Raw genomic sequence first — 23,748 nt, 5'->3', positions numbered from 1 at the left:
CTTCGTTTCAATGCAAGTCTGAGTGTAAGTCACTACGTACGACTCGTCTCTAAGCTGTGGTTCTGCTCTACCACTAATTATCCAACCAAGTGCAGAGTCGATTAGAAACAAATTGCTATCCAGTTGTACCTTTTTCTCGTAAGTTACGTTGCAGTAATATTCGTTTCCAACCAAGATCTGTACAGGTCCGCTTAGCGACCCGTCGTCCGCTAGTGTATATGACTCCGGTAAGTTCTTCATCTTGACATTAGGTATATAACCTCTGGAGATATGCTCTACGCAGTTAGCCTGTATTACTATGTTCTTGTTTGTTCTAGATAGTAGATGAAGGGTGACTATTGGGCTATGTATCTCTCTGGGAGGATCGTCGCCGAAGGTGAATACTACTAGATGACTCTCTTCTTCGACGGGAAGTTTTAATTCCTTTGCAGTCCGGAATGTTACATAAGAGCGTTGGGAACCTGGATCTAAAAGAAGCCTATATTTAAATTGTTTATTCTTATCATCTATGGGGCTTGCATAAACTGTTGCCGTTTGGAGTGCTGTGATTCCCTCTTCTAGAACCGTCAGGACTGACTCTTCTCCGTTGTATCCTTCTGAAAATTTAAAGGACATAATGCTCTATTATGCGGTACTTCTGCTTTACAACGGGCACACCTTCTCTTTCTCCAGCAAGCATTTGCTACGTGATTCTTACTGAAGCAGATGTAGCATCGTCCTGCAAGTCGTTTCTTCCTTTCTGCTAAAGTAGATGCTTCAGGGCAACTATCATTATAATGGCCCCCTTCGCAAAATATACACACCAATCCCTTCTTAGCCCCTGGAGTACTTCGCTGAGTTTCTGCCTGATCTTTGTTTGAAGTTGAAGTTTGGTTTGGTCTGTTTCCTTTATTGTCATATTTCTTGAAACCCTTAAACTTCTTTAGTACCGGTCTCTTATCAAAGCGTCCCTGATGGTTTTGTTTACTCTGGTTACTGTGTTGTAGTTGGGACTGGTTTGCGTATCTCGCACGTTTTGCATTCACATAAAGAGTCCCGACCGTACTAGCTTCTGTCTCTTGAGGGCGTTTCCTACCCGATATCCTTTCCGCGTCCTCTTTGGCAGTGATGATTTTATCCAGGTGGCTTCTCAGTTCTTGAATGGAATCATCCTTAACTTTAAGTTTTATTTCGTATACTAGATCAGAAGGAAACTTCTCTAGTAGCATGAAGCGCAGATGGTTGTGGTTAATGTTCTCACCTAGTGATTCTAAAATCTTAAGATTCCTTTCGATTTCGTTGAAAGTCCTTCTATAGTCATCCGCACTGCCTTTGGCCATCTTAATTTTATATAATGTTGCATAGTGCGCGTCTATAAGATGTGAAGTTTTCCCGAACCTTTCCTTCAGTATCGTAACGGCAATAGCATAGTTGGTGCTTGTAGTCGCTAGACCGTCAATGACTTTTTTGGCATCTCCCGTGACTGAAGTCTTAAGATAAGAAAGCTTGTCAACATCCGGCAGGTTCCTTGCATCGATGTTGCTTCTGAAGGCATCCCAAAATTCATACCACGCCAGTACATCCCCATTATACACCGGCAGCTGGAGCTTAGGAAGTCTGCACGAGGAGTTCGCTTCAGTCAGCTTCTCTGATGGTTTGCTTGATGTAGATATCTGGTCAATCTTCACCTTAAGTTCAGCTAAAGTCTCCTCTGCTTGAAGTTGAAGTCCACTTATCAAGCAGATTTCATCAGATGCGGGTGTCGAAGCCAGCCTAAAGTACTCCGTCAGGTCTCCGCTAAGTCTTTTCAGTGTTGCTTCTAATTTACTGTATGTGATCTGAGCCTGCACTAAATTTTCTAAATTAACAGTACCCGGAATTACTTCTAAGTCCGTTGTGAGTTTGTCGTTAATGAGCCTAAGCCTTGCTAAAAGAATGTCGTCCATTCTGTTGTTTGTCTAGACCGTAGTCTTGTCTAGCCTGTAACGCACAGAAACAAACCCGTTTAACCTTAATTCCCTAATAATATGAACGGTCACACCAATAAAGTAATTTAATATTTTAGGTTAATTAACTTTTGATAACTCCACATATTATTTATTTTAATAATCTCAAAGTATTGAAATTTAAATCCAACTAAAAATCTCTAAAATCCATTCAAGTTTGAAACTAAAGAAAGAAAAGTCGAAGTCATTTAAATTTAATTAATTAAAACAATTGACTTAATTATGAACAGATGTTTCTTTTATTTGAAATTATTATGAAAGGAAGTAAAATAATAAATTTATGATAGGCAACATAACATACACACTGACATACGAATGTGTAATCTTTGTTTATCATTTATAGATTACAGCAGCCTAAGTCATGTCAAAATCAGTAAGTGACGTTGACGTTTATACACTGGTACCACAATACAAAATCTTCTGTCACTAACTTAAGCTCGCTTGCAAAATGATGAAAGTTAACGTTTTTATTTTGTTTATTTGTTTGGTTTATTTATTTATTAACTTTTTATTTTTACTTCACTTGTTTGATAGTTAATTATTTAAAAATTATTTAGTTTTATTTCACTCATTTGTTTGTTTAATTATTGGAACACTTCACGAAACACTTATTTAATAAATCTAAAAACACTTAAATGTCACCACAATATCCTGTAAAGAAGATGTTAGCTTATATATACACACAGCACAATTGTTATTTTTATAAACTGCAAACCCAATCAGAAAGGAAGTAAGTTGTATTTCTAAACTTCCAATAAGATGCATGATGAAATAAAAATATACCTAACTATATATCTTAAGGACCCTAGAAAATGTTCAAAAAGGTCCTTTATAGACTGTGAAAATATTAAAATCCGCCATGTACATCCGATGTTCTAAACCGCGCTAATAAGAACCGTATTACCATGATGATAGGGTCCATTTTCATCTACTAAATATCACTTCGTTAATTTCTAGAAAGTTAAAATATTTTAATAAAAGAACGTAATAGACCCGTATTTCCATGGTGATCCTCATAAATATCGAAAGAAACTTCACTAAAATTAGATAATTTTCCTTGGTTGGTTGGACGTCCAAAGTTAGCCCAAACTTTGGACAACAATCATGGCCGCCGTCGCTCACTTCGAAGTAAATGACGATCGCATTCTCTTGTTTTAAAGAATTAAGTTGTATTGCTGCAATGTAGATGTTTAAAACTTACCGAGAAGTAGTCTTGTCCGGGTATTAAGTAGTCTTATCCGGGGTTTGGCCAATTCCGATGTAAAAGTTGTTTGTCTTGTCCGGTGTGGTTGGCGGTGGCGAATTCACTGTACCTATGAACGTAAATGAACAAATTTTTGATGATCCAACTTATTTACACGCTCATCACTTCGTCGGTGCACTTTTTATTACAATATTTACAATGATTACCTGTATAATTTAAGGAACCTTCCTGTGGAACTCGCGACTGTTCAACGACCTTCCGCCAACGATTCAAAATGGACGGACGAGTACTGTACAACCTTCAATGTTGCCAAAGTCAACTTAATTCCCCCCCAAAATTTCGATAAAATATGAAACGAATTTCGGACTCTTATCGGTAATTCTCATAATAATTATATTGATTCCTTATAAATAGCCATACACCCGAATTCTTAAAACTAAATTTATAATTCTAAAGTAAAAAGAAAACATACGAAGTAAAATATAGAGTGCAAACCCGTCTTTACTACGCGCATATTTCCTATAAGATACTTATTAGTTATTACGACTATTATTTGTCTTCTTATTATACTCCTATAAATCAGCCAATTTTTCAATATATTAAACAATTAATATGTCATAAAATTGAATAGGTTACCTACTTATATCTAGGCGCAGCTTGTTATAACTTAATTATCTAACCGTCTAATTGGAAAATTAGTTCTTGCATAAATTTTCCAAGTCGAATCCGTTTAGTAACCGATTTCTTCATCTTCTTTAGTTATCTTGATAATCCCGACAATCCGTACATTTCCGTCGATTTTGTGGGTAATCTTCTTAGTGTAGCAACACCTGCCCTCATCTGGCACCATTACTAGACGCCTTGCGTAGCCTATTCTTGCGGTTATGTTGGTAACACGAAGGCACTATTACACAATGGTATTTCTCTTAAAATTAAATTAATGAATATCATACTTGATAAATACAGACAAATGCTCCAATATTTTTTATTTATTTTTATCTCTGAATATTCTTCCTGATAATTTACAACTACATTCTAATTGTAAAATAAATCATAAATACATCCATAACGGAAACGTAATCGTTCTGTTTCCGGCCACCATGATGCAATTTCTTCAAGTTGGTACTCCGTACATTCCGTACAATTGATATTCCGCTTGTTACGCAAAATATAAAATATGACTTATTTACTCAAATTATCTTCAATTAATAAATACAAATGCCAGCCTCTTTATTTAAACGAGCCTAAATTAATGCCGAACCAGACTTCGTAAGAAAACACTTCAAACATATTCGCATAAAATAATATCTCGCAGCTTCTGTTACCAGTAGCGCCATCTATGATTTCTGTTAGTAAAGATGTCTGATTATATTGAAAATGTATGCCTTGCATTCTTTATTTATATTATAAGCCTTGATTCTTTATCTGCTGGATCCCAGCATCTCCACCATTGTGGCCGACTCTCCCCCAACCACGTACGGTATATAAATAAGACCGTAAAAGGGGAAAGGCGGCCACTAATATGTTAATATGGGGATGTAGGGGTAACAGAATGCTTAGCATACATACCTTCATCTCCTATGAAGGATTCTTTGTCCTCGCTCTCTCTGATCCACTTCTCCTGGGCCAGGGGAGCTTCAATCTGCTTCGCTTTACTTATGGCGGCTAGTTGTATACCACCGAGATCTGTGGGTTTAATTGCTCATGAATATGGTATTCTCATACAACCATCACCTACTATACATATACAATTATCTCTACAGCAAAAGAGAACCATCTTACCCGGCCAGACGAAGGTTCAAAGGACCCCCCCGCGGGGAGTCCGCCGACACATCAAAGGTCGGATAACTCGGACGCCTAACATCCGAGCCGAGGTATACTGCCGCACATCGACACACCTCTAGCCGGGCTGCCGAAGCCGCCACGGCTCTCGCACGCTGGGGCACGTCAAGTCTACCCAGGTGGAGTTGAAAGCTGGGGCACGTCAAGTCTTACCCAGACAGAGTTGAGAGCTGGGGCACGTCAAGTCTTACCCAGACAGAGTTGAGAGCTGGGGCACGTCAAGTCTTACCCAGACAGAGTTGAGAGCTGGGGCACGTCAAGTCTTACCCAGACAGAGAAACCTAGTCTGCCTTACCTAAGATGGTCTCAGGAATAGCTTCCACGGCAGGTTCCGTGGCAAGCTAAACTCATACGAACTTACTGTTCTTCTATTAAGGAGATCATTGCATAGAGAAACCATACCACCACTGCGAGCACCAAGTAACATAAAATACTTAGCTTTAGACGACTCAGGACAGCTGTGGGCTTCCTCACTGTATCTTACACTTTCATGCACTCGCACGCTTCGCGCCATACCGGGTTTAACCTTACTACTTGCCACGTTGGAATAACTTACCACAGTTCCACCCACGAGGGCGCTGTTCAGTGTTGCCGCTAGGAAATTCGTATTGTGGCATTAGATATTCGCGCCTGTCGCGACACCTGTATGATAACTAAGTTTATAAACTCTTTAAATTATTTTCGTATTATATCGAGGCAAGGGTATTAATACCTTGTAACGAATTGGTAAGTCATTATTATGAAGCCATAAAACCAAAAAATTGCGCAATTATTAAAAACCTTTAATTGGGTATTAGTAGATTTGGTAGTAACTTTGAATATTGACTGGTATCCCCAAATGATGACAGTGATGACGTCATTCAAATGATTTTGATAGTGGTCACGGAAGTATAACTAAAGCATGGAAGCCATGCTAAAATAAGAGCTCGGTGACATGTATCTTACTCACACCACACTATTACCTTTTTTATATGAGCGAATGAGACAATATTCCACAACTTCTTTCGTTTTCTCGAAGGTTGTCCCTAAATGCTGATGTCAAAACGGACCTGGGGTCCATTTATTATACGGCAAAATTAAATATACGTTTGTCATTTCACACTCGGTCTCCATCTTTGACAACTGTACATAGTCGTATTATATTGGTTCGAGTTTTCAGCGCGACTTCAATGGTCGTCTTGACGATATTTATTTATTTTGTGAGGATTTCTGATAGATCGTGGAAAAAATAGCTCAGTGTATATTTATGATAGTTCCAAGTTTCATTTCTGACTATGGCTTGTGTGATCAAGTGTTGCAAATCACATTCAGGAAGAAAAGAAAACACGCAAGAGGTTATATCATTTCATCGGTAAGTTTCTTGAGTTTTTGATAATATTTATTGATACGACCTGGCAGAAATATAAATGTACATATTAGTAGTTAATACAATTCAAATCTTATTCAATTCTGTATATATTTTTGCATATTTTTTGGAAGTTTTCTCAAACTCGGAAAGGTTATGTTTTTTAGCATAGTGATGTGATGTGTTTTATCGACCTTGCAATAATAACCTATCAATATTCATACCTTAAAAACGCCATCAATGATTATTGTTCTTTGTTATGATTCTCTTGTTATTTAGCTATTTTACAAATTCAACTTTATATATTTCTTAGATTTCCGAAGAAGAAGACCGGAAGTTCAAGGTGCGATGCTCGCGGTTCCTTTACTCCCAAGACTCCACCAAAAAGAAGGCCAAGAAGCTGAAATGGAGCAGGCCCCCAGATGTCTCCCCGGGTCTACCTTTGACAATTGTACATAATCGTATTATATTAGATCAAATATCTCGGCGGTCGTCTCGCCGATTTTTAATTTAATTGTGTTTATTCCTGATAGATAGTTGATGATCCTGCTAAATTCTTATTTGTGATGTGTTCAAGTTCCTTGTGTGATTATGGCTTGTGTGATTAAGGACTGTAATTCACGTACATGGAGAAAAGAAAACTCCCAAGAACCTGCTGTGTTTCATTTCGGTCAGTTATTGATACTATTATTTGTAGGATCTAAACAAAGCATAAAATACGATCTTTTCATAGTTTATATAATAACTACTACCATGTTAAATTCTGTTCTGAAGTTTCTCCAAACTGTTTTTAGGTTATGTTTTTGTACTAGTGATGTGTAATTTTTATCGACGTCCCGACATTAACTCTATTGACATTCTTGCATTGAAAAGGACATAAAAATGATTAATGATGATTGTTACGATTGTCTATATCGTAATTAAACACTTGGTAGTTTATGTACTTTGTTTTATTTGTATTATTAGAAATAATTACATAGTAGGTCAGCCATCATGCTGAGTCCAAGATGCAAGAGAGCCTCCGCACCTCATGCCACAGATAATCATATTTGTAACAGATCTACAACATCATAACAGATGATCACATCTGACATCCCTCTTTCTTTACATTAACTAAAAATAAGTATTCTAAAACACCTGAAGTAGGTATGCAAATTTCTTAAGGTTCATAGTCACTCAAATAGTTAGGTTTTTTAATAACTCTTCCTGAGCGTGACTTGACCTCATTATAATTATTATTTATGTTACAATTATTATCAACAATCACATCAGCTTTACCTAAGTTCTCATTAACTATTACAGGTTCATTTACATTATTATCATTCACATTGTTTAACATATTCTCATTCTCCTTGATTCTAAAAGTTACATGTTTTCTATATCTATGTTTTTCACCAGGTGACCCTTTAAACACATGGAACCTATTTCTTCTAATTATAGAGTCTCCTGTGTCTATCATATAGTTTCTAAACTGATCTTCTTCAGAAATAATCTGTCCCTTAAGTTTTTTATTATGATTTTTATCATGAAAATATACATTTTGTCCTCTACTGAAATTATTAATTTTCCCTTTATTTTTCCTATCATGATAGTACTTATACATTTCTCTCCTTTTCTCAACTTTCTGTTTCACATTATTGTAATCAACTTTTTTATATTTATCCTTAGTAGGTAAGAAAGATGTTACTTGTCTTCCAATAAGCAACTCATTAGGAGATTCTAACTCTTGATCAATAGGCATATTTCTATATTCTAATAAGGCCAAGTAAATATCTTTCTTTTCCTCTGTACATTTTTTAAACATCTTTTTTATAGACTGTATTTGTCTTTCAATAAATCCATTAGACCTTGCATAATAAGGAGAAGAAGCTACATGTTTAAATTCCCATTCTCTACAAAATTCTTTAAATTGCCAACTTCTATATTGGGAACCATCGTCAGTATACAATATTTTGGGTATGCCCCAACGGGAAAATACACTCTTTAATGCTTTTATATGACACTCTGAACACTGGTCTTTTAACTCTACAAGCTCTACATATTTAGTTAAATAGTCTGCAATTAACATGTAAATCTTATTATTCATGAAAAACATATCAGCTCCTACTATGTCCCAAGGTTTATTACTCAACTCTCTTAACATAAGTGGCTCATGGGAATGGTTTTTCTGGTATTTTAAACACAAATCACAATTTTGAATTAAATCCTCTAACTCTTTTATCATAAATGGCCAAAATAACAAACCTCTGATTCTATTTTTACATTTCTCAATACCTAGGTGACTGTAATGAATCTTTTTAAGCATTTCCTTTCTCAATGTCTTAGGTACAAGAACTGCAGTATTTTTGAAAATTAATCCATCTGAAATATATAGATCATCCTTTATTGAATGATAGTATTTTAATTGTAAAGGAATTTCTTTAGATGTTGGCCATGAAGTTTGTATGTACTTTATTAATAAACATAAATCCTGATCTTTTTGCGTTTCTATTTTTAATTTATCCCATGTTTCATTACTTAAATTTATGCCTTGTTTCACTAAACATACATGTAATTCTACCTTTTCATCAAGTTCTTTGTTACAAATGGTGTCATTTACATAAGACCTAGATAAAGCATCCGCCACTAAAAGTTCTTTACCCGGTCTATATTTAATTTCTATGTCATATCCTTGTAATTGAAGTCTTAGCCTTTGTAACCTCAATGGCGTCTCATTCATTGGTTTTTTAAAAATATATTCTAACGGTTTATGATCTGACTCTACATGTACATGTCTACCATAAATATACTGATGAAATTTATGACATCCATATACCACGGCTAGGAGTTCTTTTTCGATTTGAGCCCATGATCTCTGTGTGTCAGTTAAAGCTTTAGATGCATATGCTACCGGTGAATTATTCTGAAGTAAGACTGCGCCTAGTCCTGTACTACTACTGTCCACTGATAAAGTTATCGGAGAATCAATATCAAAGTATTTTAAAACCGGTTGTGAAGTTAACACTTGTTTTAGTTTCTCAAAATCATTCTTCTGTTTTTCACCCCATATAAACTCAGAATCTTTTTTAAGTAGTTCTCTCAATGAAAAAGTTACATCTGACAGATTAGGTACAAACTTTGCTACATATGTGACAATTCCTAATATTGTTTGCAATTGTTTTTTACTTTTAGGCTCTTCCATACTTACAATAGCTCTAACTTTCTCTGGATCAGGTCTTATACCATCACCACTCAAAATATGTCCTACATATTTTACTTCTGTTACCCCAAATTGACATTTATCTTTATTAAATTTGACACCTGATTTTTCTGCTTTTTCTAACACCATTTTTAATCTTTCATTATGTTGTTCAAGTGTTTCCCCCCATACTATAAGCTCATCAACATACTGTTCTACTCCATTAATGTCTTTAAAGATATCTGCAAAATATTTACTGAATACTTCAGGGGCCGAGTTCAAACCGAAGGGTAAGCGTTTGTAGCAATATCTACCAAAGTTACCAGCATTAAATGTTGTATATAATTGACTGTCCTCACTTAATTTCACCATATAAAATCCTTTTGATGCATCTAAAACACTAAAGTATTTAGCAGAAGGCATTTTGGCTACTAATTCCTCAAAAGTGCTCATTTTATACCGTTCTCTAATTATATATTTATTTAAATTCTGAGGATCTAAGCAAATTCTAATATTTCCACAAGGTTTTTTTGTAACTACCATTGAATTTACCCATTCCGTTGGCTCGGTAACTTTCCTTATGACACCTGCCTGCTCCAGTTTGTCCAACTCAGATTTCACTTTTTCTTCTAATTTAAATGGTATTTTCCGGGGTCGCTCAGCTATCGGTACATTATTGTCTTGTAATTTAATTTTATATTCATATGGAAGTTCACCTAGACCTGAAAACAAATTATTATATTTTGCACAATACTCTTTACATTTTCATTACCTATCTCTACACTCTCTACAGGTATTACAATTCCCAGTTTCACTCCAGTATAATAGCTTAAGACTCCTGTTCTACAACAATTTGCAACATACAAATTTGTGTGACTTTCTTTATCTTTATATTTAATTGTACCTTTACATGTTCCTTCTATTTTTATTGTGGAACCATCAAAATTTGTAAGTTCATCCTCGGGTCTACTCACAGTCAAATTTAATCTACGAGCAATATCCAAATTTATTAAGTCAACTTGTGCACCTGTATCAATTTGAAAAATAGTTTCTACATCATTTAGCTTTAATTTCATGTACCAATCTCTTTTACTTACAGAACCACAAGTTTTGTTAAGACACATGGCTGCAAAATGGTTGTATTTGCCACACTTGACACACTTCTTATTAAATGCTGGGCACTTTGCATAGCCATGCTGTCTTCCACATTTGCCACAGGGTCTTCTAGAGTTGGTGTGGTTTGCTTGACTCGGTTTTCTCTCTCTGCTCCTCGAGGGCTGCCTTTTCTCACTATAGTGCTCCTTTTTCATTGGTCTACTTGGTCTCTTCTGTCCTGTTCCGATCTCTACCCTAGCAACTTCGCTTTTGTTCTTTATAGACACCATCTGAGCCTTAGTTGTTTCTGCCGCTCTGCTCATGTTTATGCATTTCTCTAAAGTCAAATCTGTCACGCCTAGCAGTTCCTCCTTAAGTTCATTGTCTATCAGTCCTATAATTATTTGGTCTCTAATTAGTCCGTCTTTCAACTTATCAAAATTGCAATCTAAACTTAGTTTTTTTAACTCTGTTACAAATTCTTCTACATTTTCCCCTTCTTTTTGTTTTCTGTTGAAAAAGATATGTCTATTATATGTTTCATTACTGGGCGGGCTACAATGTTCTTCAAGCTTTTTTAGTATTTCCAGATACAACAGTTTTTCTTTGTCTTCCCATGTGTTGTAAATGACTAATCCTTCATCCCCAATGCTGTGCAACAGTAAGGCCGTTTGTTGTTTCTCCGTCAATTTATCTTTTGCACCGCTCGCCTCAAAATACAGTAGAAATTTCTGTTTCCAATTTTTGAAAGCATTTTTTATATTATTTCCTGTCAAATTGAGTGCTGTTGGTGGTCTTAACATATCCATTTTTAAAATTTTCTTGACCCAATATGGCGTCCCAAACCAGTTTTCTTTTCCCAATAGTTTTTTGTTACTTACTATGGGATCTTATTGCCGCAGCGCCATGTTACGATTGTATATATCGTAATTAAACACTTGGTAGTTTATGTACTTTGTTTTATTTGTATTATTAGAAATAATTACATAGTAGGTCAGCCATCATGCTGAGTCCAAGATGCAAGAGAGCCTCCGCACCTCATGCCACAGATAATCATATTTGTAACAGATCTACAACATCATAACAGATGATCACATCTGACAATGATCAGGTATCACAGACTGGGTAAATGGTAATGTAACATTTCTAGTGAATTAAACTTATAGTATTTTTTAGTTTTCCAGAAATTCTCAAACATTATTAAAAAGAAACTAAAAATAGGTGAAACTATTGAAATAATAAATTTTGGTACCTACACTGCCGTTTTGTTTTATTTTCTATTTGATAGAGAAAATATTATTGAGGTAAGTATAAGTAGATTCTTGAGTGGTGGACTAGAAATTAATAGAGGGATGCTACACGAATTAAATTACTTAGGTCTTTGCGTAAGGAGAAGAGAAGAATGTATTTATTTGTTTTATACTCGTATCTCCCATCTTCTATTTTTTACAAATTATTTAGGCCGATATTACACTATAGAAATATAGTCATAGACAAAATGCCGTCCTTTTTATTCACGTTACAGAAAAAGGGAGGCATACAGACCTATGATCAGAGATATAGGTATGATAATGTAATATTAGGACTTGGTAAGAGAAGAGAAGTGACCGTTTATGTAGGTAAGTACATAAACAAACCATTTATTTGCAATCAGTAGGTACGGTTAGCTAAGAAGGCAAGAATGTATGAATATATGACTTTCATAGCCAAAAAGCCACATAATAATCCAAATGAAATGTTTATATATATTGTATGTTTTCGTAGTTTGTATGCTTTAGTAGTTTCATGTGTTCTGCCTACCCCTATATGGGATACAGGCGTGATTGTATGTATGTTTTCGTTACTTTTATATATATAACGTTTATATTACTTTTAAGGTGAGAACGTAAGTAAGTGCATATTTTATCGATAATTGAATCGACAAAGTAACATCCCTAGCTAACACAAAACCAGGGACCACCTACCAAAAAGAGAAATAACTAGCATATATCCATCCTTTTTCAATACATTATCTAAGTCATAAGGAAGTCAAGGATGAGTATATGCATTTTACACGAATTTTTATTAGGGGGGCTTGATAGTGGTAATAAGTGCGAGAGGGACACCAGCCCCAACTTTAACCTCTCATGTGGACACACTTTTTGGCCTAACAACTCATTCTGGTTTAATTATAATTCTGTGGTCAGGCGTCACTGGCGTCAGCCGCGCCGCGTAGTGTGTTCCTAGCATTCAAGCTAGGAACGCGTAGTGTGTTCCTAGCTTGAATGGAATGGCATTATCACTCGTTAGTCGTTGTCACTCTGCGTTGTTAAAAAAATGATTCACTCATTTTTGATTTCATGTTTTGTTTTAATAATATCACCAATGTTTTTTTCTGCTTCGGGCGTTCGAGTGGTGCACGCGCGGGAAAACTAAATTTTGGATTTTTTGACCAAAAGCGGTCTTTTTAAAGGGTAATACCTGTTTTTGTCTGTGTTTTGTTATTATTGTATTGTATAATATTAGTTTTAGTGTTAATAGTGTAGTTATTTAAGTTATCGGGAGAAGACGGCAACTTCTCGGATGTGAGGCAGTTGCCCTCTTCTTTCCTCTCTCCAAAATGGAGTCAGATCAGTTTGACCCAGGGATCCTTGGGATTATTGTAAACCCGCCTTCACCGGCATGTCATATGGAGGTGGAAGAAACTCAGGCTGTCGTTTCGTTAGGTAAGATAATTAAATCATCCTCCTCTCCTAACATTACTCACACCAACAAGGACCATAGATCTAAAAAAAGGGATATGAAAACTATCATTTCTAACTCGGACGAACATGACGATTCATGTAAGATTCCTCGTACCGACCAACATCCGCCTTCTGAAATAGTTGCTCAGTCGAACATCCCAATTTCTTCTGATAGTGAGCCTGTTAGAGAAAACTCGGAAAAAAATCTTCGGACAGATCTGTTCCTCAGTTTCAGACCAGAAACCTATACAATGACTCAGATAAAGGTCCATACATCGTGCATGTGGCTCGCGAGGCTTCGGAGGCGGACTCCGGTGCCTACATGCATCCGGTGAAATTTGGCCAATTTCTGTACACAAATGGCATATCTAACCTGAAGGATGGTGGAATTAAAAAAATTGGAAGAAATAGGCTGAGTGTAGAATTTTTATCCGCTGCCGGGGCTAATCAGTTTTTGTCGTGCTCATTGGCCAGTAATAATTGCAAGAAATTCATTCCTTCATACCACGTCACCAAAACGGGTATTGCACGTAACATCCCGACTGACTTATCGAACGAGGACCTACCAAATTTAATTTCCACTCCTTTCGGTTGTGGTAAGGTTGTAAAGGCGAGACGATTAAACTTTAAAAAAAGGAATCCTTCCGACAATTCCACTCAATGGGCCCCATCAGAAACTGTAGTTCTGACGTTTGACGGCCAAATTCTCCCGGACAAAGTGTTTTTATTCAGCTGTGCATTGGACGTGGTTCAATATTATTTCCCTACTGTGCAATGTTTCAAGTGTTGTCGCTTCGGCCATGTTCGGGCGCAATGCCGGTCTCGTCCTCGTTGTTCCAAATGTGCTCAGCCTCATGAAGGCAGTACCTGTTCGGCTGTCCCATCCTGCCTTAACTGCTTAGGTAAACATTGTGCTACGGACAAGGTTTGTTCCGAATTCATCAGGCAACAACAGATAAAAAGAATAATGGGAGATGAAAGTTTATCCTATCAGGAGGCGGATAGAAAGATTCCTAAAGCTCGCAGACCGTACAATGAAGCTGCTCAAACGAAGTCTTATAAAAAAACTGTTTTAATTCAAAAAAAAACTCCTGCCCTATCTAACCCTCATGGGTATGATGAGAAATCTCACAGGGCCTTAGTAGCAGACTACAATGCTCCTCAACCTGCTAATGGGGTTATGTTTAGGAATGGTCCAGCTAGTAGCCAATGTTCTTCTCCAGTTGCACCAGCGCCGACTGAACTGTTTTCTTTGGTCCATATTTTACCTATGCTCTATTCGGTGATCTCGTCTCTTGTATCTACTCTTCAGCAAAATGCTATCTCTCTACCGTCCAACGTTGCCAGTAGTTTAAAGGATTTATCTCCCTTCCTTTCCAGTGGCCCTGTCTGTGGGCCTTATGAAAATGGCGGTCAATTTTATCCAGTGGAACATCAGGAGCATCAGTCGTAACAAGACTGATCTTCTGTATGTCATTCGGAAATACAATCCTGTCTGTTTAGCTATTTCTGAAACCTGGTTAAAACCTGATTCTCATTTTAACTGTGCAAATTATGTATGTCTAAGACAGGATAATCCAAAAGGTCACGATGGCTGTGCCCTTTTGATTCGGAAAGATATTGACTTCTCCCTCTTTAACATCCCATCTCACCCTTCTCTTTATATCGTTGCATGTAAAATTTTCAACTTTACAGTAATATCTGTATATATTCCTCACCCCTCTGCTACTATTATTAATGACTTTTGGTCTCTCTTGGATAATATCCCTGGTCCTTATCTTATGTTAGGTGATTTCAATTGCCACCACTCTCTTTGGGGTTCTCATCTCACCAATGCATCAGGTCGAAAAATGCTCCAGTTTATGGACTCGTTTAATTTGTGTGTTCTAAACGATGGTCGTCCTACTCGACGCACCGCTCCGTCTCAGAATCCCTCAGCAGTTGACATCTCTATTTGTTCACCTTCCCTGTCTTCTCTTCTTTCCTGGGATGTTCTGCCTTTTAGTTTTGGGAGTGACCACTTTCCTTTGCTTATTACTTATTCTTCTAGCTTCCTACCTCCTTCGGCTCCCCCTCCTCTTCAAAAGTTTAAGTTAGCCATGGCTGACTGGCCCCTTTTCTCTATTCTTACAGAAAATAAAATGAAGTCTTTGCCGCCTGTCTCTCGATCCAACTGTCTACATTGCTATAACCTTTTTTGCCAGGTTTTATTGGATTCAGCTGAAGTGGCCATACCCCTCAAGAATGTTTCTTCTAATCGTCGCCCTTCTCCTCCCTGGTGGGATTCCGAGTGTACCTCTCTGGTTAAGGATAGAAAATCTGCAGAAAGGGCTTTCTCGTCTGAGATGACCATGGAAAATTATCTGAACTTAAAAAGGGTGCAAGCCAAAACTAAAAAAATACTGCTTTCGAAAAAAGAGATGGTTGGACAAAGTTCTGCGAATCTTTATCTCCAGCCACTCATCCTTCAGTTGTATGGCGCAGTATTAAATCTTTCAGAAATGCCTGCTCCTCGTCGTCTCCGCCCTCGTCCTTTTCTAACTGTCCTTCTTGGCTGTATGAATTTTCCGATAAACTGGCTCCTCCTTATGTGCCTAACTGGTCTGAACTTCCATCTAAGAATACTGAACTCCCTAATTATGATGACTTCTTATCTTCTCCTTTTCATCTTTCCGAATTACAACTTGTCATGGACTCCCTTTCTGATTCTTCTCCCGGCCCCGATGGTCTCTCATATTCCTTTTTAACCAGATCTAGTATGTCGGCTGTCTCTTATTACTTAGATCTTATTAACACCTTCTTTAGCTCTGGACTTGTCCCCGACTCCTGGAAGGAACAATTTGTCATCCCGATTCCTAAACCCGGCAAGGACTCCAATCTTGGTTCATCTTACCGCCCTATTGCCCTTTCGTCCACTCTTTGTAAGATTATGGAGCATCTGTTGAAAAACCGTCTGGATTGGTTTTTGGAAAGTCGAGGTATTCTTCCTCGTTTCCAGTTTGGTTTTAGGAAGGGAAAAAGTATCACTGATAGTCATAGTATATTATCTACTGACATTCGGTTATCATTCTCTAGGGGTGAGTCTATGGCTGCAGTTTTTCTTGACATCTCATCCGCGTATGATAATGTTCTTCTATCTGTACTTAGAGATAAATTGTCCCAACTGAATATCTCTCCTAAGGTAGTCAATTTTATTTGTAATTTGCTGATGTTCAGAATTATCAACGTGAGATGGCAGGGTGAAGTTAAGGCTGTACGTCACACATGGAAAGGCCTACCTCAGGGCTCAGTCCTGAGCCCGATTCTTTTTAATATTTATTCGTTTGACCTTGATAAGTCGGTAAATTGGGCTTGCAGATTGTTACAATATGCAGATGATGTAGTCCTCTACTGCTCAGATAAAAGTCCACTTCGTGCTGTGGAAATGGTTAATGGGGCTTTGGTATCATTAGGTTCATGGTTAAATATGCATGGTCTCTCCTTATCTTCAGCTAAAAGTTCGGCCATTGTGTTCTCTAGAAGTCTGATTACTCCAGCCTGTCGTTTTGTTTTTAATGAGGAGCCTATCCCCTTAGTAGATTCTGTTAAATTTCTTGGAGTGTTCTTTGATCGGAGATTTGTGGGCTCTTCTCATCTTTCTTGTATAGCTAAAAAATGCGAAAGGAATATTAACATTCTTAAGGCCCTATCAGGTGCTTGGTGGGGAGCCCACCCATATTCTCAAAAATTGTTATATAACGCTTTAATCCGCAGCCTTTTAGATTTTGGTACTTTTATATTCGAACCCTGTAATAAATCAGCTCTCACTGTGCTAGAACGTATTCAAATGAGGGCTCTCAGAATTGTTACGGGTGCCATGAAGCCTTCCCCAAACAGAGCTATCCAGGTTGAATGTGTGGATCCTCCGTTGGATTTAAGACGGCAACTTCTTGCAGACCGCTTTTTATTTGGTATCTCTGCACTATCTTCTCATCCTCTTCTCCCAAAACTGCGTCTTCTTCAATTATATGGGTCAAGCAAAGCATACTGGCGTAATAAAGATCAACCCAATTTGGTTAATAGTCTAGTGAAAATAGCAGCTCTTAAACCCCCTATTATGAAATCTTCTACTCTACCTATTTATTCTGTTCCTTTCGAGGCTCTTACGCATGTACCCAAAGTCGTAACTAATATTGGCATAGATAAAGGGTCTCCTTCTGCTAATTCGACTTTCTCTAAGTTTGTTCACTCATACTATTCAGGTCATCGGCTCTTTTTTACTGATGCATCTAAATTATCGGATCAGGGTTGTGTAGGGGCAGCTTTTCTCATATCAAACTCGGATATCTTAGCAAAATTTAAACTTCCTCCTGAAGCGTCAGTATTTTCTGGTGAATGCTTGGCCCTCTTAAAAGCTCTAGAATATATCTTTGTCCATAAGTTGCCAAAATGCGTAATTTTTTCTGACTGTCTCAGTGCAATTCAGTCTATTATGTTACGCCCTTTCAAGAATTTCGCACGTAGCTATCTTATTTGTCAACTAAAAAACAAAATTTTTGAATGCCATTCTGCTGGCTTAGAGATAGTATTTGTTTGGATCCCTAGTCACTCGGGCATAGTAGGTAATGAGAAGGCGGACATAGCCGCCAAAGAAGCTGTTCTTGATGGGGATGACTCCTTTTTTAAAATATATTCGCCTGATATCCTGAACATCCCCTTCGAGTTCATGAAGAAAAAATGGGCTACCCGATGGACCCGTGCTAAGAAATGCTTCTTTTCTGAAATTCAGCCATCTATCCCATCCCGTCCATGGTTTTTCAAAAATAGATCTCTTTCTAAAAGACACACTAGCATTATTATTAGACTCAGATTAGGTCGTGTTTGTTCGTCCGAGCAATTACATAGTTTTAAAATGAAAGATTCTCCTATATGCGACTGTGGTACTGAAGTTGGTAATATTGATCATATTTTCTTTAACTGTCCGCTAAATAACAAATCTCCTGATCTTTATTCCTACCTTCCAAATATTAATGTACCTTTACCTACTAATATGTCTTCATTGTTGTACCTAACTAGTAATAATAAAGTGGTGTATGCTATAAGTAAATTTATGTCAAAAAACAATATTGTCCTTTAAAAGGCACCTTTTTTACTTAGTGTTGAACATAAATGTTTGTTTTTGTATTAAATTATAATAATATAATAATCAAAAGAATGTTTGTTTAGAATAAGTAATTTTTGTTTGTCATTTTCTTATATTGTTCTGCAGGTATTACCCAGTCTATCTTTTTGCTCTATGTTTATTTTCTATCCTCATGCCGTGTGAAGTTCGATACTCGTTTTTGGCAGAATTGTGCTTAACTGCGCGGTAGCCATAGACTAAAAAAGTGAAGTGAAGTGATATCACCAATATCTTGCATATAACGACTATTGAGGGAGACACTTTTGTCACAATTGTATGCCTTTTGAGTGTGCGAGTTGTGACGCGGGACCGTGAGAGATGGAGACGAGTGCCGAGTCTGGCAGCATGTCGCCGGCGCGCGTGAAGCTGGAGCCCGAGACGGACCAGTCGGAAATGAGTAAGTTCATATATGATATAACATAAATCGCTGATCGTGCGCATCGCCTCGAGCAATGCGGCCGGCTTACCTAACGACCATAGTTTATTTTTGACCAAATCAACATTAGTATTTCATTTAGAACCCAGCAGAAAAGAGTGGAAATAAAAGAGTAGCAAAAACATAGTAATACAATACGTGTAAGGCCGCAACAGACAGGCTCAATATTCATAATTTGAAAAAGAAGAGTTGTATTCAATAAGAATTTCACTAAGAATTCTGATGTCCATAATTATAACTAGTGTTCAACAAAAATAAGCTTGCCATAAAGAAGTTTCGTGTCCGCAAAGTACAGAAATCATTTGTTGGGAAATGCATTCATTTTTATAATAAGTTACCTGACACTGCTTTGAGATTACCCCTCCCAGCTCTTAAGAACTACTTAAAAAAAATTGTTGATTTTAACGGCTTGTTACAGAGTCGAGGACTATTTGACAGACAAACATGCATGGCCCGAACCAGAAACTACAATAAACGAATAGCTATTAAAATAATTGTATTATGTGTACAGGACACAGTTCAGATAAGAAAGCACATCAAATATTTTATGTTGTGTAAAGTACATATTTAATGACATTGAGATTTATATTATCTTTTTCTTCTGTGACAATTTGATATGTTTTCTCTTAAGAAGAACTATGTGTTATTAAGCAATAATATAATTTATTAAAATTAATTTCCATACAGTATCTACCTAGTCAATGTTTTGAAAATAAGTGTCCCGCCGAGTTTCTTGCTGGTCCCATAGTTGATACCCCCCTCCCAACTGAGGGGGGACTGAAATCTTCTCGAGGCTGAGGCGTAGGGTTAGAGCTGGCGTAGCTTTATTTGGTTTTTTTTGTAGCTTTATTTTTTTGGAGATGGTCGCAAGTTCGTCGATGAGACCTGGTTTGCGAAACCTGCTGACAAAAGGGAAAGAAGACACCATAGCGAAACGTCGCAATCGGTTGGAAGCTTCCCTTGTCAGATGTGTGGCAAAATGTGTCGCTCTCGCATAGGTCTCTTTAGTCATCAAAAGCGATGTCTTTCGGACATTGCACCATAAATCGTCTGAAATAGACGCTAAGGCCATATATATATATATAGCTTTATTTGACGTTCATATGCGCATTGTAATATGCCTACTTGAAAAATAAATATTTCATTTTCATTTCATTTCCAATTTCAGATCAATCTGTAAATTCATAATAAGAGTGTGTGGACTTCCGGTGCGAACGCCATGTTAGCGGTTTCTAGCGGTTTCGTGTCGTGAATAATTTATTTTTCTATTACTCATTAATAATATTGTTTATTATGCAGTAAACTAATGTTCTAGTGAGAAGGTGATGAAAACTTGACGATCGGTCTGGCTCAGTCGGTAGTGACCCTGCCTGCTAAGCCGCGGTCCTGGGTTCGAATCCCGGTAAGGGCATTTATTTGTGTGATGAGCACAGATATTTGTTCCTGAGTCATGGATGTTTTCTATGTATATAAGTATGTATTTATCTATTTAAGTATGTATATTGTCGCTTAGCACCCATAGTACAAGCTTTGCTTCGTTTGGGGCTAAGTTGATCTGTGTAAGGTGTTCCCAATATTTATTTATTTATTTAATTAATCTCGAAACGCGTTTAGCCTCTTTTTTGTCGTCAACGGCCGGTAGTCCACATGCTCTTGTAAAATCTAACTATCAATTAACAAGTGCTAACTCACCGTACACTGTCATACTTACCATACAAAAAGTATTAATAATTAGCTCATATCACCCTTGACACTGGCGAAATAGTCCCAATGGACTGCAGGCATTTAATTTAAAAAACTGAACTGAATAAGAGTGTGTTGTATGGAACTCCGTGCTTTGTGATTTTTTAGGTTATAAATTTTAAAACTATCTGTTTCCGGCCTAAGAAAACGGGGCGGTATCACAAGGTTACCACTTTTTAATTTCTAAGTACATGTTCAATAATATCTTTTTAGTCTTTAGATCATAGCAGAGGACATAACTAAACACAACAGTAGAGTCTCTGAGCTTTAAAACGTTTAAATGCTTGTAAAAATGGTTAACAATGAGTATAGTATTAATTAAGTAGGGATGTACCGACTATTGATTTGGCCGACTAGGCCGACTACCAACTAATCGGCACTGGGGTGGCCGATTAGTCGGCTAGTCGGCCAAAACAGTTTGTACAACTAAATAGTTTATAAAAACAAACAGTTTATAAAAACAGCATGCACTTACGTCTAGAACAGTGACATTTGGTGCAATGGAACTGCTGATGAAGAGTGAGCCGCCCCTGGTTAGAGTTCCGTTTTGATAATCATTATCATCTGTAAGTACTTCAGAATCATCAATTTCAAAATTGGTTCAGAAATGACGGAGATATCGAATAACAAACATTAAAAAATATACAGACGAATTATTGATAACATAATCCAACATTTGAAAGTATTTAGCACCAAAACCCCAAAGGAAGGCGGTTTTTTTTCTTAAAAATTATTTCAAATCAAACCTTTTACGTTAAGTGATTAAGTTTCTCACTGAAGACGAAGGAAATTTGCCTTCGCAGATTAAACAACGTAGCGTATGCCCATGTTCGCTGATTTGTGCCCTTCCGATTTCTCGATTAAGTTCTGGTCTATAAGCAATTTCAATCGGGCCGCAAAACCCTAGAAGACGATCCTCCAAGTGGACGACTTTAACAGGCCGAAACCTGAGCTAGATGAGAAGACTTTATCAAGTAGCCCTTACTTGTCTCTTTTATACATGCAGAAATAATATGAGTGCAGCCGCCGCACTAGTGTTTTACAAATGTCAATTCAAGTGTGCGTACCTACCACAAAATATACAATTGTAGCGGAAAATTCCTACAAATATGTAAGGGAAGTAGTAGTAGTAGTAGTAAAAACACTTTATTGTACCAGAAAATAATACAACACACAGGAAAAAGAGCTTATTACAAGTACAAAGGCGAACTTATCCCTTTAAGGAATCTCTTCCAGTTAACCTTTGAGCAATTGAAGGGAAGTTCACGCTTTCTCGCCTCCGCACAGAGCGGGGGTACGTGCATCGGGCATTTAGTCGTCGCACGTTCATTTAAATGAACATTGGTGGTATACCAACAGGAGCAGTATGATTTGATCTTATTGCGATTACACCCATTCATTGTTTCAGGCATTGTTAAAGAAGAAGCTGTATTCCTGGATGAAGAGGAGCGCGTGAAGGAGGAGTGGTCGGACAGCACGGCCGGGCGCGGCGTGAGCGAGGCAGCCATGCTGGCCGACTTGTACATCGAGCACGAGGTGAAGGACGAGCTCGTGCTGGGCCCGGAGCGCCCGCACCGCCCCGTAGTCGCCCCGGCCGCGCTATATAATCGTGTCGCAGCGTCCGCTCTCGTCTCCCCTGCTGCGGTGTCGGGTGTGCGCCGCTCGTGCTCGGTCAGGCTGGAGCGCCTGCTGGTGGACGCGGCGCGGCGCACCTGCCGGGTCGCGCGCCGCACGTACAAGCTGCGCGCCGCCGAGCCCGCACACACACCCAGCGCCATCGCCACCGGCTATCAGTGTCACCATTGCGGCAAGCGGTTCAGGAACAAGTCGGTTCTGAAGAAACACGTACACACTCACTCAGACGAGAAGCCTTTCAGCTGTAGCCACTGTAGCTATAGGTGTAGAACAAAGGCACATTTACGGCAGCACCTAATGACTCACACAGGCGAGAAGCCTTTCAGCTGTACTCACTGTAGCTACAAGTGTCGATCAAAAACAGATTTACGTAGGCATCTAATGATTCACACAGACGAGAAGCCTATCAGTTGTACTCTATGTAACTACAAGTGTAGAAGAAAGTCAGATTTACGGAAGCACCTAAGGACTCACACAGGCGAGAAGCCTTTCAGCTGTAGCAACTGTAGCTATAAGTGTAGAACAAAGGCACATTTACGGCAGCACCTAATGAAACACACAGGCGAGAAGCCTTTCAGCTGTACTCTATGTAACTACAAGTGTAGAACAAAGGCACATTTACAGCAGCACCTAATGACTCACACAGGCGAGAAGCCTTTCAGCTGTACTCTATGTAACTACAAGTGTAGAACAAAGGCACATTTACGGCAGCACCTAATGACTCACACAGGCGAGAAGCCTTTCAGCTGTACTCACTGTAGCTACAAGTGTAGATTAAAAACAGATTTACTGAAGCACCTAATGACTCACACAGACGAGAAGCTTTTCAGCTGTACTCACTGTAGCTACAAGTGTAGATTAAAAACAGATTTACGTAGGCATCTAACGACTCACACAGACGAGAAGCCTATCAGTTGTACTCTATGTAACTACAAGTGTAGAACAAAATCACATTTACGGCAGCACCTAATGACTCACACTGGCGAGAAGCCTTTCAGCTGTACTCACTGTGACTACAAATGTAAAAGATCAACAGATTTACGGCTGCACTTAATGACTCACACAGACGAGAAGCCTTTCAGCTGTACTCACTGTAGCTACAAATGTAAAAGATCAACAGATTTACGGCAGCACCTAATGACTCACACAGACGAGAAGCCTTTCAGCTGTACCCACTGTGACTACAAATGTAAAAGATCAACAGATTTACGGCTGCACTTAATGACTCACACAGACGAGAAGCCTTTCAGCTGTACTCACTGTGACTACAAATGTAAAAGATCAACAGATTTACGGCAGCACCTAATGACTCACACAGACGAGAAGCCTTTCAGCTGTACCCACTGTGACTACAAATGTAAAAGATCAACAGATTTACGGCTGCACCTAATGAAACACACA

At 38.0% G+C, this 23,748-nt stretch overlaps 3 protein-coding genes across 4 annotated transcripts; 2 read left to right on the top strand and 1 right to left on the bottom strand.

The window, feature by feature from the left end:
* Positions 1-566: 566 nt before the first annotated feature.
* On the bottom strand, positions 567-3,828 carry LOC125239538. The gene is made up of 3 exons (XM_048147153.1): positions 3,187-3,828; positions 930-1,959; positions 567-596 (listed from the first exon to the last, which is right to left on the bottom strand). Exons 2-3 carry the CDS (start codon positions 1,923-1,925, stop codon positions 567-569), a joined length of 1,026 nt encoding a protein of 341 aa, XP_048003110.1. The 5' UTR covers positions 1,926-1,959; positions 3,187-3,828.
* Positions 3,829-12,897: 9,069 nt separating this feature from the next.
* On the top strand, positions 12,898-23,748 carry LOC125239369 (gastrula zinc finger protein XlCGF57.1-like; the record flags this gene model as incomplete). The annotated part of the gene is made up of 3 exons (XM_048146931.1): positions 12,898-12,933; positions 18,787-18,930; positions 22,121-23,748. Coding segments are annotated over exons 2-3 (1,707 nt in total), but the record flags the coding sequence as incomplete, so codon positions are not given.
* Positions 17,030-18,736, top strand: LOC125239370. Of its 2 annotated transcripts, none has more exons than XM_048146933.1 (2): positions 17,030-18,299; positions 18,621-18,736. In XM_048146933.1, exons 1-2 carry the CDS (start codon positions 17,199-17,201, stop codon positions 18,675-18,677), a joined length of 1,158 nt encoding a protein of 385 aa, XP_048002890.1. In that variant the 5' UTR covers positions 17,030-17,198; the 3' UTR covers positions 18,678-18,736. The 2 variants fall into 2 exon arrangements, with proteins under 2 accessions (XP_048002890.1, XP_048002889.1); XM_048146932.1 differs by having other exon boundaries at positions 17,030-18,303; positions 18,621-18,717.

This window comes from Leguminivora glycinivorella, chromosome 25, assembly GCF_023078275.1.
Source record: "Leguminivora glycinivorella isolate SPB_JAAS2020 chromosome 25, LegGlyc_1.1, whole genome shotgun sequence".
Taxonomy (NCBI): Eukaryota; Metazoa; Arthropoda; class Insecta; order Lepidoptera; family Tortricidae; genus Leguminivora; species Leguminivora glycinivorella.
Note: the sequence above shows the minus strand (reverse complement) of the source record. Positions and strands in the feature narration are given on the sequence as shown.